The 17,401-nt window shown below is 36.2% G+C and overlaps 1 protein-coding gene and 1 long non-coding RNA gene across 2 annotated transcripts; both read left to right on the forward strand.

The window, feature by feature from the left end:
* The first annotated feature begins 10,377 nt into the window (after positions 1-10,377).
* LOC18435149 (2S seed storage albumin protein) lies at positions 10,378-11,229 on the forward strand. Its single transcript, XM_006845200.4, has 2 exons — positions 10,378-10,847; positions 11,072-11,229. The coding sequence occupies exons 1-2, from the start codon at positions 10,415-10,417 to the stop codon at positions 11,086-11,088; spliced, it is 450 nt and encodes a 149-aa protein (XP_006845263.1). The 5' UTR covers positions 10,378-10,414; the 3' UTR covers positions 11,089-11,229.
* Positions 11,230-14,034: 2,805 nt separating this feature from the next.
* LOC148781740 (uncharacterized) lies at positions 14,035-16,035 on the forward strand. Its single transcript, XR_016058278.1, has 2 exons — positions 14,035-15,448; positions 15,766-16,035. It is a non-coding gene; the product is annotated as an uncharacterized LOC148781740 (long non-coding RNA).
* The last annotated feature ends 1,366 nt before the right edge of the window (positions 16,036-17,401 follow it).

A 17,401-nucleotide genomic window follows, 5' to 3' on the forward strand; every position in this document is an offset into this window, starting at 1 on the left:
ACCTCTGCACCTGTACCTTTGTACCCAGAACCGAACCTCTGCACCTGTACCTTTGTACCCAGAACCGAACCTCTGCACCCAGATCCGAATTCATACTCATCATCACAGCAATCTTTGAAGCTATCCTTCGCCCTCATAGCTCAAATCAGGTTCTCTCTTACCTCACTCTGTAATTATGTGTGATTGTAATCTCACAAATTTACCTTCATACTGCCCTCATCACTGGAAACTGTTTTCCAGTTACTGTATGTGTGCTCAGTAAGTTCTTCATGTCTTTGTTTATCCTTCCGGTTATCTCTTTGTCAACTCTCAGTTTTATTTCCTTTTTATGTCTTTCTTTCCTCTGTAATATTTCCCTGTTGTAAGCACATGTGAATATAAATAAGATGCTAGTGTGATTTTCTGTAAGATTCCATGCTTACTCGTTATGCAGTTTAAAATTTTATTCAATATTAAGATAGTGCTAGTGTGATTTTCTGTAAGATTCCATGCTTACTCGTTATGCAGTTTAAAATTTTATTCAATATTAAGATAGGTAACACTAGTTACGCACAGTGGATAGTACTTGATATCTCAATAGTTCCGTTCATAGGAATTCTATTATTCTGTTTAAACTAAGTTTTATTTATTGAATTGACTGAAGGGATTGGTATGATTGATTGTTTTGAAGATTCAATATTTTCTATTGGATCCATAGTCTCTATTGGATCAATAGTCTCTATTGGATTAGTAATTAGGTCATTGAATTCTATTTCGTCTGTCTCAGAATCTTGTTGAGACATTTGTTGTAATTCTAATATTTGAATTCTTCCTTTCAATTGTACTATTTCAGTTTTTATTTCTTTAATCTCTTTTTTGAGATCAGAGATTGTAGGTTCTTTTTGAGAAGTGTGTTGATCACTTACTCGTTTAATGATCGCAAAGAAATTATATTCATCTGGATTTTTGATGATGGGTAATGATTTTGATTTATTTTTTGTAATATTGATAAATTGGGTGATGATAGCTCTTTTTTCATCAGAATCAGTTATTTTCTCTATAATGTCAAAGATAAAATTATCTTCCTGAGTGAGTGTATTAACATTATGTTGAGGTAATGGACAACTACAGTCTTCTGATGATTCTGTAGTAGTTTTAGTATAAGAACTATCTGATCCTATAAGATCAAGATCATTACTATCTATTTCTTCTGTATAAGATCCACTAGTAGTAGAGGAGGAAGAATCATATGATATTATATTTTTTAATTTTGCTTTGGTTGAATCATCTAAATTCAATGAATCTATTTTCTTCTTTACTTTACATTGATGTTTATAATGTCCTATTTTACCACACTTATAACATACTGGGAGTTTTTTCCTTTTCTTTGTATTTGGGGAAAATTTATTGATTAATTTTCTCTTAGACTTTTTATAGTATTCTTTATCCTTATTCTTCTTTTTGGCTTTAATATATTTTTCTTTTTTATATTTTTTCTTCTTCTTTTGTACATAATCAGGCATATTCTTTCTATCTAAGTAATAGCCAAATTGCTCACAGAAGTCTCCAAGTTCTTTTTTCTTTGTGAACTTTTGTTTATCTATTTGTCTTTTTAATTTCATATCAGTACAGAGGGCTAAGCCTTCTGCACATATTTCTGCGGAGAGTTCTCCGAGTGTATATGATGAATATACTATTATTCCATTATGTTTTTTGCGAAGTCTTTCCTTGACTTTTTCTGCAAATAGATATAGAAGACCAGCTATGAATTTTTCCTTCCAATGGTCTAGCTGGCAATCTTCACGTATTAAAAGCCTTGAAAAGAATACATCTTTATACCATTTATAATGAGAAAGAGTAGGACAGCGTAAATTAGATAGCAAGTCTTCTGATCTTGCTGCTAGTAATGAAGTACTGCCTACAAAATGTAAAGTGATTGTGTATATCAAAGTATTGACAGCGTCACTTTCGGTATGTATAACTTCTTGATTTTGTTCATTTCTTCTAGTCCATTGTCTAGTATTGTTTAAAATCCTTTGTTTGGTATCATCATCCACATAAAAATCCCACCATCCCCTTAACCATCCTGTAAATCCATTTACTATTGCTTTGGCAACTTCTTGATCATGGTTGCCTGCCATTTTATTTGCAGAGGCATACATGGTCATATGTCTCATGACATCTAATATTTTTAATTCAGATAATCCATCAATTTGCCAGTTAACTATTGATCTACCAGAATAAGATACTGCCTGTTGTATTGAATCTTCTTCCATTTGAATATCAACAGGAGTTGGTCTCTTATGATATGGTAAGGCTGTTATGGGTTTCCAGTATTTTCCATAAGCTATTTTATTGATGGTATCCCTTAGAGGTGTAGTATCCATAAATGCTTTTTCCTGATTTTGGATTGTATCCTCTATTATGGGTTCTTCCTCTGTGAGCATCATTGTTTCATGCTCAGGTATGACAGCTTTGCCTTTGTCTGATGACTCAGGTATTTGGGAAGTGATAGTTGGTGCAGGAATATTAATTTGAGGTGAAGGTACTCCTTTATGGAGAGGAGAGGAGTGAGGACCTCTTCTCTCCTCTTCTCTACCTGAAGCCTCTAAGCCTTCACCTGCAAACCTCTGAGCCTCTACCGGAAACCTCTAAGTCTTACCTGAAAACCTCTGAGCTTTTCCCTGAAACCGCTGAGCTTCTCCCTGAAACCTATGCAGTCTACCTCTGCAACTTACCTTGAACCTTAGACCTCAGAACTCATACCTTAGATCTTATACAGCATACCTCAGATCCAAACCTCTGCAACCATACCCCTGCACTCGAAACCTCTGCACCTGTACCTCTGTACCCAGAACCGAACCTCTGCACCTTTACCTTTGTACCCAGAACCGATCCTCTGCACCCAGATCCGAATTCATACTCATCATCACAGCAATCTTTGAAGCTATCCTTCGCCCTCATAGCTCAAATCAGGTTCTCTCTTACCTCACTCTGTAATTATGTGTGATTGTAATCTCACAAATTTACCTTCATACTGCCCTCATCACTGGAAACTGTTTTCCAGTTACTGTATGTGTGCTCAGTAAGTTCTTCATCTCTTTGTTTATCCTTCCGGTTATCTCTTTGTCAACTCTCAGTTTTATTTCCTTTTTATATCTTTCTTTCCTCTGTAATATTTCCCTGTTGTAAGCACATGTGAATATAAATAAGATGCTAGTGTGATTTTCTGTAAGATTCCATGCTTACTCGTTATGCAGTTTAAAATTTTAGTCAATATTAAGATAGGTAACACTAGTTACGCACAGTGGATAGTACTTGATATCTCAATAGTTCCGTTCATAGGAATTCTATTATTCTGTTTAAATTATTATAAAATATTGCAATCAATAGTAACTTACAACTGCTTGCTGTTCACATACTTGTTATAAGTCCTGAAAATCGCTTCCAAAATAAACTTCAACACCTGAAACATAAAATCCAATAAATAAAACTTAGTCAAAACAAAACAAATGATAGTGCTGTAGATCCTGGCGCAAAGTGGTATATATATATATATATATATATATATATATATATATATATGACCTTATGAGACCTTCCCACACCCATGTGTGTCGGACTCCAAATGATCACTATTAAATTTGACATAGACCTCTAGAAAAATCAAGTATCACATCCATGTGATATTTGATCCAAATTTTGAAATACACATTCTTTTTATTCTAATGATCAATCACAAAAAAAAGAAAAAATTGAAAACACAACCTAGAAAGTATATTTTTAGCCCAATTATCATAGGCTGTTCATTTTGGTGAGATATTTAGATCTAGGCCTCTGAAGGATTTTTTCATTTCTAATTTTTTTGGATGGTTTTATTATCATTAGAGGAACAACGTTAAAAAAGAAAAAAATTATTTTGAGTTTATAAAGGCTAAGATATTGAATTCACAAAATGAATGGTTTAGATTCGTTTTTGGAGGGGACTCATTATGACCATATCTAGGGTTCAAATTGAACTATTGTTTTTTGGGGGGATTGATTATTGAGATGAAGAGAGTATGTGTGCAAAATTTGGGGTCATACAAATACAACAAACATGGTTTTCTAAAAGTGTCATTTCATTATACTATGATTCAACCGTTGCATTATATCATTGCTCATATATATATATATATATATATATATATATATATATATATATATGGGGAAAAAATTTATATAAGGTTGCAACCTTAAAATGCAGAACTAGAAATGCTCCTAAAAAATCTATTGAAAAAATATTATTAAAAAAAAAAGATTTTGAGCCCCATAAACAATGCATCTTACAACACATTATCTAAATCGTATATTTTCAAGATTTTTATGTGTTTGTAGATCTACTTGATTTTAACTATTTTTGGAGTTTAAAAATTTATAATTAGATATAGAAATAGATTTTTAGATAATTATAATAATTTTTTACACCAAAATTACATGTTATGGTAAAATTTGGAGGTGCGCCTTAATTAAATCGTTTAAATTTGCAACCTTATAGAATCCACACCCATATTGCAATTATACTATATTTTATTTATGTAATAGATATTTACAATACAATATATTATATAATATAAAAAATATTTTACACATAATATAAAAATAACATTTAAATAATATATAGCTCTAATATTTAAGTATGGGTGCGGTTTGTATAGATCTTAGGCTCTAAACAATCAAATTAGAGCCTACCTTCAAATAGTGTCAAGAAATGTGGTTACAATGTTGGAAATCTTTGTGATAGCCTTAAAATATATTTTTATATTTATTTATAAAGTTTAAATCTTAAAAAATAGTGTAGAACGACAGATCTATGAAAACTTGAAAATCTTGAAAATTGACGGTCCAAAAATGCGTTACAAAATACACTATTTCCAAAACTTGAAATCCATTTTTTTCTCATGTCCATGCATCTTGATGTTGAGATGATCAATTTGAAGATATTTGGGAATCAAAACAACCTCTTCTAATGAAATTTTTGAGGTAGGCTCAAATTTGATTGTTTAGAGCCTCGGCCCTATATAAACTTTTCCCTTTAAGTATTGCACGTATAGATTTAATATAATTACAAAATATATTTTAAAACTAACAAGTTGCCAAACATACATACATAATTCATTACAATGCGTTTTAAACATATTAGCAAAAATGGTGAAAAGAAAGTTTTAAATATGTACCTCAAAAATCCATCATAAAAGATTGTTTATATGTTGAAAAACCCTCTAATTGATCATCTCGAGAACGTAATATATGAATATGAAAAGAAGTTTCTTTTTTTGAGTCCATGAAATAGTGTATCTTGCAACAGATTATTTGAACATTCCATTTTCAAGATTTGCCTATGTTTATAGATCTACTTGATTTGAACTATTTGTAGAGTTTAAAATTTTATAATCATAGATGAAAATAGATTCTCAAGCCATCCTAAAAATTTTTTATATCAAAATTATATATATGATAAAATTTAGATGTTCACCTTAATTGGATTGCTTAAGATTACAACCTTATGCCAACGACACCCTTTTCATGTTTACATATGTAAATAATTTTCTTGGGATAAATATTTACTACTAACCAAACGTGACCTAAGGGAAAAGCTAAGCAAATGAACTCCGAGCTTTTACAAAATGGGGGCCTCAAAGCTGTATAAAGAAATGGGCAAGCTTTCTATGCTTCTCCTACAGCATAGAGGTTCTATCCTCCCCCTTATCCAAACGTCCATTCTAAATGGAGGGTTAAGATTGTCCCAATGACAATATCACATCTATACACTATTTTATTTTTAATATTTTTTTAAAACTATTTTGACACCAAATTTTGGACGTCCATTCCTCTATTAAACTCGTACTAGCAAAAAATACTAAAAAAATATTTTCAATAAAATAAATAACCAAAATACACCTGAAAGTTTCAAGAGGTATTTTGGTTATTATACTTTATCGCAAAATTACTTTTAATATTTTTTATAGTTGCGCCCCAATGAGAAGATGGCACGTACGAAATTTCATATTCATAGACTAAACATAAAATACTTTGAAAGATCAAAGATCAAATGGTGTGTGGTTCTCTTGATCAAAATTGGACGGTTGGATGGTAGGGGAAGGATAGAACTTCTATGATGTAGAAGAAACATATAAACCTTTTCTTAAAAGGATAAATCCAAATCTCTTGGCCATAAATGGGTGGATAATTAATTTTTGAATTTTGGTCAAATTAAAAGAATTATATAGTTTAGGGTTCGCAATGTGGAAATTGGTCCTCAAAAAGTTCCACCCATCCTATATTCATGGTACGAGGTCCTGGTTCTTCATGCTTCAGCCTCAAAACGAATGCTTTATCATAGGAAAAATGTAGATCAGACTGACAACAAATTTGAAATCTTTGACGTTCGAGCAAGTTTTGGGTCTTTTTCCGTTTCTTCAAGTACCATGTTCATATACTTCTTCAATTTTTTTGGCAAGTTTATGCCCAAGTTTGGTACCCTGTCGTTGGAAAATGGTATGGTTCGGTCCTACAAACATTTTGGCTCAATAATAGCTTGGAAACACCCCATGTCGTGACATTATTTGGAGGGCCAGTTGAAACAATCTCTTTTACCTGACAAGTAAAACCTTGTGAACTTGAATTGATACTTAATTTGAGAAAATCCAATGCTAATTTTGAGTTGAGAATGGGGCTAGGGTTGTGGTGTTAGTACTATCTAAGTTCCAATTAAAGGTCATAACCACTATTTTCACTAACACTTTCAAAAAATTGATTTTTTTTATGATTGGATTATCTACAAAGAGATAATTTATTTTTTGTACGTGGATCTCACAATTTCCCCACTCATTAAATGTCAAATTGGATGGCTTGGGGTGAGTCACGAAGTCCGTGAGTATTTTTTTTTTAAACTTTGTATCTATTCAATTATATTCTTACAGCCACCCATTTTGAAATTTAAGGGATAAGAATCATTGTGGCTTCTATGTACAAAAGATAAAAAGTGATTGTCTACAAAGATGCCTCATTTTATCTTTTGTGTAAGGAGGTCAAAATTATTGTTGTCTCTTAAATTTCAAAATGGGTAGTTGTATGAGTGTTATTTAATAGACACAAAGTTTCAAAAAAATAATAATCTTGGACTTCGTGACTCACCCAAGCCATCCAATTTGAGCTCTAATGAGTGAGAATAATTGGCATTCATGTACAAAAAATAAATGGTATTTTTCTAGATAATAAAAAAAAAAAAAAAAGCTCAGCATCTCAATTTTTCTATGGTAGCGAATCCATTTTTTTTTTTTGTTGTTGCTTTTGGTTTTATATTTTATATTAAAATAACTAGCTAGTTGTTATGAGTGAAAGCTACAAATCGACCCAAAACACTTAAAAAATAGTCCAGATTTTGAGACATTTTATAGTGAGGTCGAATTTCTTTTAATATATTTGCTACTATTTAACCCTTGTTGGACCTTCAAAGTTGAAACTGCTCTAAACACGAAACAAAACAAGTGTGTGGGGCCAATTGACGGTCAAAATACCGAATCGGGTGGTTTGAAGGATGACCCCACAATGAAGTATGGTGGACGGTTCGAAAGTGGGGCCCTTAATTGCTCAAATACATATGAACAATTGTTGCATGCGGGTTGGACCGCATTTGTACAATATGCGGTCAAGAGATATAAAGCAATTGGATGCAAATCGGTAGTCCATCTGAAAACACTTTTAACTAAAGGTTCAAATGTTTTCTTTATATAATTATTATTTTTAATTTTTAAAATTTATTTATATTCATGATCTTCATGTTAAGAATTATGTATTTTATAAAAATTAGGGTCAAATTATATTTAACAAATATATTTATTGCTAAACCTGTATTTCTACAGTATATGGGCTGGCCACATAGAAACTGTGTCCAGTACAGATTGGTCTCTCTGTTTGTTTTTTTTGTTTTTGTTTTTGTTTTTTTTTGTTTTTTGTTTTTTTTTTGCTCTTTAGGGCATTTAGAAAGTCCAAATAACTTTGCTACACCATTACAAAGCGCCATTCGAAACTTTGATCATCAAATCATCCTTAATCTTTTATGTGTTTAGAGAAGTTAGAAAGTCCAACCTATGGACCATAGGTGAAGTATGAAAAAAAAATAAAAATAAAATAAAAATAAAAATAAAATAAAAATGAAAATTGGAACCTACTTCCCCTTTCATCCAAGCATCCAATATTATCAGGTGAGTCATTAACCAGTTAATCTATAGATCCGACGCCTCACATATTTTATTTCTAATTTTTTGTATACTAACCATATGTATATAAAATTTGGTATGTGCCATCACCTCAATAGGACGCACCTAAATAAAATATTAAAAAATATTTTTAATAAAATATAATGATCAAAATACCCTTACAAATTTTTAGGGGTATTTAGTAATTTTATTTTATTGAAAATATTTATTTTATATTCAAATTTTTTGTGTTAAAAAGATTAAAAATAAAATAATAAAGAGGATGGCATTATAGATGGGGTCACACCGTTCATTTAGAATGGATAGTTGGATAAGAGGAAATATAGAAGGTTTATGCTGTAAGGAAGCATAGAAGCATGCTCAAATACAATTAACTACAATCTTATTGTACCAGGACTACGAGAGGGTCCAAATATAGACCTTAGAAGACCATCGAAACGCGCCCTCATTCCTTACTCCCCATGCGTAATGATTTTCAAACTGGCTTTATTTTTAGTAGTTATTATTACTATGTCTGTTCTTCCCAAGCATTTCAATCGATCGAACCCCTTCCTCGTATTGACTAGTACGGTCACTAGGGGTCATCACCATCCAATTAATGGATCGCATGGTGAAAGACGGAGCAAACCTAATAAAACAGGTGGCATAGCACACCCCGTCAAGCAAATGGTGATGGCATGAGCATCACATTTGTGCATATAATCCTCACTAACAAGTGTCATTCTCACATCTTAAATTCAGATAAAAAAGAACATGCAATGCATCCATCACGCTGATCCAAATCTGATATCAAAAGCACTGTTACCAAGGAAGTGTTATCAATATTGAAAGGCTATTTGGTCCACGTAAAACTAATCCAATCGTTAGTTAAACTAATTGGACAGATTCATTTTTTTAAGTTTTATTTTTTAAAGTTCAAAATAATAGTTTAAAAATAGAAAAAATTACATATAGATCTCAAAAAAGTATAAAAAATGCAGGATGCTCCATTTTTTTATTACGAACGAGCATTTTTTTCTTTCAAATTTGCCGTGTGGTTTGAGGATGTCATCCTAAGACCGCTTGTTAGTTTTATTTTTTTATTATTTCTTTAATAGGGCAGTGTTCGGAGTTTTAGGGGCACTACCCCCGCGGTATGAGGTTTGAATCTTTAGACCCCTGGATTGAATAGAGTTAGGTCCAAAGTCTCGGACCGCAATTTAAGTATTGAAGAAAACCTGTTGTCCGAGAATTTCAACTGCGGATCGCTTGTCATTAGTTGAAGAAATGTCTGAGCAATGCTCATTCTAGAGAGCACTCCGAGGTTCCAATTTTTGGACAAAGGTTTTTCTAAAAAGTAACAAGTGGTCCGAGGTTCAAATTCTAAGACCGAATATTTTTTTCATAAATAACAAACGGTCTGAGGATGGGAACATCAAACCACCCTAAAACTGAGCTCTACTCAGTCTAGGGGGCGGTCTGAGATTTCTATCCTCAGACCGCTGATGTTTTCTATCAAAAAAAGAAAGAACGATAAGAAGATTTAAACCTCGGACTCGGACTGCCAAGACAATGCTCCTTAAACTTGGGACACTGCCCTACTAAACAAATAAATAAAAATTCAATTGTCATCCTTGAACTTAGGGGTAATTTTTGGAAAAAAACCAAGCATTGACTGGACTTTCTGATAATTTTCGACTAAAAACAGAGTATCTCGTATTTTGTATACGTTTTTAAGGTCCGTACGTAAATTTTTTTAAAAAATATAAAATATATTAAAAAATTTAACTATATTTAAGTGATCAAACTAGTAAAAACTAACTTGAATAACCAAAACCGATCAAATATTAATTTTGATTGATTTTCGATAGAACCCAATTTTGATGTTGAATCAAAACATGTAGATGATCTAATTGGTCGGCCCACCGGTTCTCTATAAAAAAAGTGATCGCATTAGTCTATCTACATTAAGTAACCTTGACTGCATTGCAGCTGGCTCCTACAGCACTGCAAGTGCTGTTGCCTGGTGTTCTACGTGGGGTTATTGAGTGAGGAACGTGGAAGCAGGCAAAAGTAATGACAAGACATCAAAATGGCACCTGTTCACCTCCACCACCCGCACTCTTACTATAAAATGCCCGACGCACCAAACCCCTTCATCACCACCATCACAACACTCTCAGAAAGAGTGAGCAATGGCAGCCATGCGGTTTGGTTGGGCGGCAGCACTGGCCTTGGTGGTGTGCGTTGCAGTGGTGGCGGAGGCGTCCATTTACAGGACGACTGTGACCACCACCACCGAGGAGGAGGTGTTTAAGGGTGGGAATTTTGGGGAGGGAGAGAGGGAGCAGTGCAAGCAGGAGAGGAAAAGCCTAGAATCATGCAGGCGCTTCATCCAGACCGGGAGGCCTGAGTTAACTCTCTTTCCTTACCAGAGGGATGCTCCGCGAAGGTGCTGCGAGAAATTGGAGAACATTAGGGAGGAGTGCAGGTGCGAGCAGATAAGGCAGATGGCTAGGAGTCTCATGTCAGAAGCAGGGCAGGGAGAGCAGCAGCAGATTATCGAACGTGCCGAGCAACTTCCACAAATCTGTGGCATCTCTCAGCAGCGCTGCTCCATCAGTTCATGTAAGCACTCTACACCTCTCTCAATCGTTCTTTTTTTTCTCTCTCTGAAATGAAGAAATCCTTCTCTTTCCATAAAAGGAACAAATCCCTCCTCTCTTATGATCAAATCCCATTTTTCTCTCTTACTAAATGTGCAGTTCTCTGTCTAAATTGAACAAATCTATCTCTCTCTCTAGAAGTGGGAGAGTTGCTGATTGTTTGGTTTTTGGGATGCTTTGTTGCAGTTTCCATGGCCGCATAGAGAGCGTTGTTGAGCGGGGCTTGTGAATAAATAAGAGGAGGCCCAGACGCTGCTGATATGAGCAGAGAGTAAATAAGAAACACACGATCGTGTGGCGGTTGTTTATGACTGATAATGAATGAGGATGAAACTTTTTCCGCTTCTGCATGTTTTATCCATTCTTATTTTCCCCGTAATTATTTATTTTCATCCCTCAAAAGTGAAACGAAAAGAAAAGAAGAAAAAAAGAAAGGCATTTCATTATTTTTATAATACATATTTTTCTCGACGAAGAAAATCAAATCGGGTCTGATACAAAGTATGCACGATGCACATCATTTTAAATTATATGTGGGAGTGGCATCATTTAAAAAAGAGACGGGTTACAGAAACATGCGTCATAAGGAGATATTTTTAAGGGAGGTTATATAATGAGATCATTCACTTTTCTTTTCTTAAAAGATAGTTAAGTGGTTGCATTTGTTTAAGAGCAAATTATGTACATACATAGTTGGTGATGGACACTCGTTTGCTTGAAATTACGAGCACCGTAACCCAAGCAAATTACGAGCGCCATAACTCTTTGAAATTACTAGCACCTGAAATTATGAGCACCATAACTCTTTGAAATTACCAGCACCTGAAATTACGAGCTGGTGATTGACACTCAGTTTGCTTGAAATTACGAGCACCGTAACCCAAACAAATTACAAGCACCATAACTCCTTGAAATTACTAGCACCTGACCTGAAATTACGAGCACCATAACCATAACCTAACCCGCTGTGAGGTTACGAGCTCATGAAATTATGAGCACCGGAACCCCCTATGAGGATTATAAACATCCGACCCCCTATCAAGAGCATAAACATCGAGGACATCCGTTTAAACTTGGGTGAATTTGTATTTGGCTTTTAAAGTATCCTCTCTCCTTTCCCGGTATCTCTCTCTTCTCTCCCTATCTCCTGCAAAAATTGCGGGCCTCCCCTCTCTTCTCTCCCTTTCTATCCTCTGGCTCAACCTGCCTCTCCACTTCCTACCTCTCTACCTCACCTCACCTCAAACCATCATCCCTACCCCCTCTCTCTCTCATCTCCCCCAATCTTCCTCCTAAAAGCCCAAATCTAACCTTTTTCTCTTCCTTTTCGATCCGTAACCGTAGGCTCTCTCTTCTCTCCCTCACTCCAAATCTTCGGCCCCTCAGCCTCCCAGCCTCTTATTCAACTTTGAGACACGCGAGGCAATGGCTATTGATGTGATCTTCCTTGCCCAATCGAGCTGATCAGATGATAAGTTGGAATTACCGAAAGAATCTCATAGGGCAAATGAAAATCAGCACCACTCGAGCTATTGTAAATACTGTTCTGGGTCGTTGTTCCCCCTCCTCTCGTCACCCCAATTTTACTTTGTTAAGAAACTTTATCATACTGATTCAGTAAGACGACTACCAAATAATAAATAAGATAAGATAAATATTTTTAAATCCCTTATTTTTGTCAACAATTATTTTTATTTTAGGAGATCCAAAGATTTAGAATTTTTTTTTGCTGCATAAATAACACACAGGTCTCTATGCGTTGTTTGTCTCTCTCACTCCAAAGCCAAGCCCCTCACTTCTAAGCTAGAATAAGCAGGGAAACATAACACGTTAACTGAACAGCTCAAAACTCTCTTTTTTTCTTTTATTTTTTTTATGAGGTTTCCGTAGTTATAACCTTAAATGTATCCCAAGCCGAAATATCACGAGTACAGTCATATACACAGGTAAACCCTTTCTTAAGCCGAAATATCACAAGTACCACCATATACACAGGTAAACCCTTTCTTTGATTCTGCGATTTGGGTATTTGAAATTTTGGAATGAAATATGCCTTGCAATTTGGTTATTTGAAATTTGAAAATCAAATGTGCTATGCGATTTATGTGATTTGAGAATCAAATGTGTTATGCAAGTTAGGTATTAGAGAGAGAGGAAGAGAGATAAAGAGAGAAAGTTCTGATGACATAGAGAAGAGAAAGAGATGATAGAGAGGATGATCTCTATGATTTGGGTATTTGAGAGAGGGAGACGAAAGAGAGACGGAGTTCTATGATTTGGGTATTTGAGAGAGGGAGACGAAAGAGAGAGACGGAGTTCTGGTACAGAGTGACCATGGGAAAGTGGGCTATGAGGTTGGGGTATTAGAGAAAGAAACATAACATAGGTTAAGAGGTTAACGGGCTTTTGAATGAAAGTGAGTCATTTTTTAAATTGTTTAGAACAAAAACACATGGTTAAAAGGGTTGGGGGTTGAAAAATAAAAAGCATAGAATCGTTTTTTGGATTTCTAATTTCTATCTTTTTTTTATTTTGTATTTAAGCTGGTGTTAATGGCATTGGTATTTACTTTGTTTATTTTGTTAATTTTCTGCTATTGGTAATATTCGTGGTATTATGATTTAATCATTCTTTCCGATCCATCCCATTTCCGTATCTCTCTCCCTCCACATATATATATATCCCTTCCATTTAGTTATAACTCTAAATATTTAGTTTACCTCTTTATCATGAAATTTTCTTTTATGTACTGTTATATATATATGTTATAAATTATCAAAGATAAAAGTGAATATACAGAAACGTAGATATTCATTCTCTCTCCACCCTGTCGACTGCATTTTCGACTCTTCGTCTTTTATCATAGTATAAGAGCAAGGATACTCTGTCGATACTCTGTCGACTGCATTTTTGACTCTTCGCCTTTTATCATGGTATCAGAGCAAGGATAGTGCTGGATCAAACCAGCAAGCCAAAGGACTAATCAGCGTTTGTATCATTTGATTAGAGCTATATTCCCTGATCCCTCGCTGCTCTCCGTCTGCTGCCTGCTACCCTGCTCCTGCCGTTGTGAGCCCTCTCTCTCTCTGCAAACCCCTTTCTCTCTCTAAGCCCCCTGGAAAGAAAGCTCGCTCCCCTCTCTCCCTCTAGATGATCGAGGGTCCTTTCTCTCTCTCTGCAAAAGCCCTCTCCCACTTTGCTGCTCCCTTTCCCTTTCCCATCCTCTCGCAAATTTTATTTTTTTGCTGCAACCACCTAACGCCATCTCCACCATCCCGCTAGCAACCACCTTGTCTTTATTTTTTGCTGCCCCCTTTGTCTCTCCTATTTTATGGTGTGCTTGTTGTGGCTGTTCTTGTTTTGTCCAAGTGATTGGCGTCAAGCTTAAGCTTCTTGCTCTTTTCCAATCCTTACTTTCGTTTCCGCACTTCTTTCAATTCCCATTTCTCTCAAGTTTCTTTTCAGCCATGTCTATTGAAACTGGAAGAACCCACAATTCCTCTTCTCCTTATTTTCTCCACCAGAATGTTGATTATTTCTCAACAACTCACTGATGATAACTTCCCATTTTGAAAGCGCTCTTGACGCCAAGCACAAACTCGGCTTCATTGATGGCACAATCTCAAAGCGTGTAGTCGGCACTACCAATCATGTCGCTTGGAACCGATGCAACACCATGGTCCTATCAAGGATATGGAATGTTGTTTGCAAGGACCTCACTAACAACGTGATCTATTTTGAAACTATGAAAGAAGCTTCGGATGATATCCACAAACCTTTCTTTAAAGGTAATGCTGCTCAAATTTATCGCATTACCCTTGATATGTCCACTCACATCCAAGATCAACTTTTTGTTCTCTCCTATTACACTACTCTTAATCAACTTTTTGTTCTCTCCTATTACACTACTCTTAAGGGTTATTGAGATGAGATCGATTCTCTTACCCTTATTCCCACATGTACCTGTGGTGCTGTCAAAGAAGTTTCTACCTTAAAACAAAACGAGAGGGCATTTCAATTTCTCTTGGGGCTTGAGTGATTCATTCTCCACCGTGAGAAGTAACATTCTTACCATGGATCCTCTACCCTCAATTAACAAAGCTTATTCTTTGGTTCTTCAAGATGAGTGGCAAAGAACCCTTCAACACCGGCCATCTCAACCCTTCGAAGGTGCTGCTATGGCTGTAGCTCATTTCAGCTCCAATGGTCATGGCAAAGGACGTTCTGATGGGGAGTATAGAAATTCCTCTCGCACCAGTTCCAATGGCAACAATCAAAACCCACCCCGCTGAAGAGGCAATGGGCGTGGAGGTAAAGGGCATGATAGACCTCATTGTGACCATTGTGGGGACTCCGGCCATACCCGAGGTCAATGCCGAAAACTCCACGGTTGGCAACCTGCTCGCAACAATGCTACTGCAACATTGTCCAGCACCACTAGCACCAACGAAAATTCTGATTTGGCTGATGTCTCCATTGCCGTCCATCTTTCACTAACACAACACTCTCAACTGATGATGTTGCTCAACCCGGATCACAGTCCCTCGGCGGCCAACCTTGCTGGTATGAAACTATCTTGTGCTTCATTATCTTCTTTCCTTTCAACATGGATAATTGACACCGGGGCATCCGACCACATGGCTTCCTCTTTAGACCTGTTGCACAACAAAACTTCCATGCATCAAGCACCATCCGTCAAACTTCCTAATGGAAACATTGTTTCGGTTTCCCACAAAGGCACCTGTCTCATTTCTTCCTCTTTGCAACTTACAGATGTCTTATATTTGCCTTCTTTTGATTTAAACATCTTATCTGCCAGTCAATTAACCAAAACCCATAACTATGCAGCCATTTTTTTCCGTGACTTCTGTGTGTTTCAGGACCTCACAACGAAGAGGGTGATTGGTCTGGGTGAACAACGTGATGGCCTCTACTTTTACAAGGACTCGAGAATAAAAAGCTTTTGCAATCAAAGTTCCATCTCATAGCTCTGGCATAACCGCCTTGGCCATCCATGCAACCATCATTTGAAGGAACTTTCTCCAATTCTTTTTTTTCCATTATCTGATAATAATGCTTGTCCTTGTGAAATGTGCCTTGTAGCCAAACAAACAAGGAAACCTTTTCCTTTAAGCTCTAATATTACTTCTTTTCCTTTTGAGTTCATTCACTGTGATATTTGGGGAGCATACTCAACACCCGCACGTACAGGTGCACGTTACTTTTTAACCATAGTTGATGATTTTACCTGTTGCATTTGGACTTTTTTAATGCAGTTTAAAAGTAACACTTATTCCCTCGCAAAACATTTTTTTACTATGGTACATACCCAATTTAACTCCACCATTAAAACCTTACGGTCTGACAATGGCACCGAATTTCTATCTCATCAAATGCATACCTTGCTAAAAGAGAACGACACCTTACACCAAAGGTCTTGCGTCAACACACCCCAATAAAATAGAGTGGTTGAGCGCAAACACAGCGACCTCTTTGAGAATACCAGACCCTTGCATTTTCAAGCTGGATTACCCCATCCTTTTGGGGTGAGTGTGTTTTAACCGCCACTTACCTAATAAACGGGCTACCTACCCCTATTATGCAAGGACGAACTCTACACGAAATCTTGTTTAACATGCAACCAAACTACCACCACTTGCGTGTGTTTGGGTGTCCTTATGGTAAAATCACATGATAAATTCGCCCCTCAAGCCCATAAATGTATTTTTATCAGCTATCCTTATGGTAAAACAGCTTATAGACTTTTTGATCTCAATACCAACACTTTCATTGTGAGTAGGGACGTTTCCTTTCACGAAACATGTTTCCCTTTTCGCCAACCTGACTGTCCCAACAAGGAATACACCGCCACCTCGCCCATTCCTCTTCCCATAATAGAGGAGCTTGGTCCTTATTCCTCCACTTATCCTGTTCCAATGCTTCTTGTTGACGTCCTTCACTCACCGCAGATTACCAAGTTACCCGCCATTGAGTCATCTTCTTCCCCATCCACCACCAATCCATCACCACAGGAACCTACCACAAACTCTCAGTCCATTCGCAAATCCACAAGGTCTCATCGACCTCCGGGATGGCTTGTTGATTTCCATTGTTCCCAGGCACTGTCTTCACCACCGACCAATCATCACTCTTTTGATGGTCAACATATAGGTAACTCTCTCATTTTGTTTCCTATGATAAACTCTCTCACAACCACAATGCGTTTCTGGCTACCGTTTCCTCTAACCTTGAACCAAGGACATTCTCTTCTGCCATGAAAGATGCTCGGTGGAGAGAAGCCATGACCACTGAGATAAAAGCACTTGAGGCAAACCATACCTAGAAAGTTACACCTTCACCACTTGGCAAACATGCCATTGACTGTAAATGGGTGTAGAAAATCAAGTTCCATGCCGATGGCACTGTCGAACGATATAAAGCACGACTCGTGGCAAAAGTCTATACCCAGACTGAAGGAATAGACTACCACAAAACCTTCGCTCCCGTGGCCAAACT

Source organism: Amborella trichopoda, chromosome 6 (genome assembly GCF_054954075.1).
Source record: "Amborella trichopoda isolate Santa Cruz 75 chromosome 6, AtrichopodaSantaCruz75HAP2 v2.0, whole genome shotgun sequence".
Classification (NCBI taxonomy): Eukaryota; Viridiplantae; Streptophyta; class Magnoliopsida; order Amborellales; family Amborellaceae; genus Amborella; species Amborella trichopoda.

Excerpts from the sequence above, each read along its gene's own strand:
- LOC18435149 (XM_006845200.4), top strand. The coding sequence starts at position 10,415 with ATGGCAGCCATGCGGTTTGGTTGGGCGGCAGCACTGGCCTTGGTGGTG.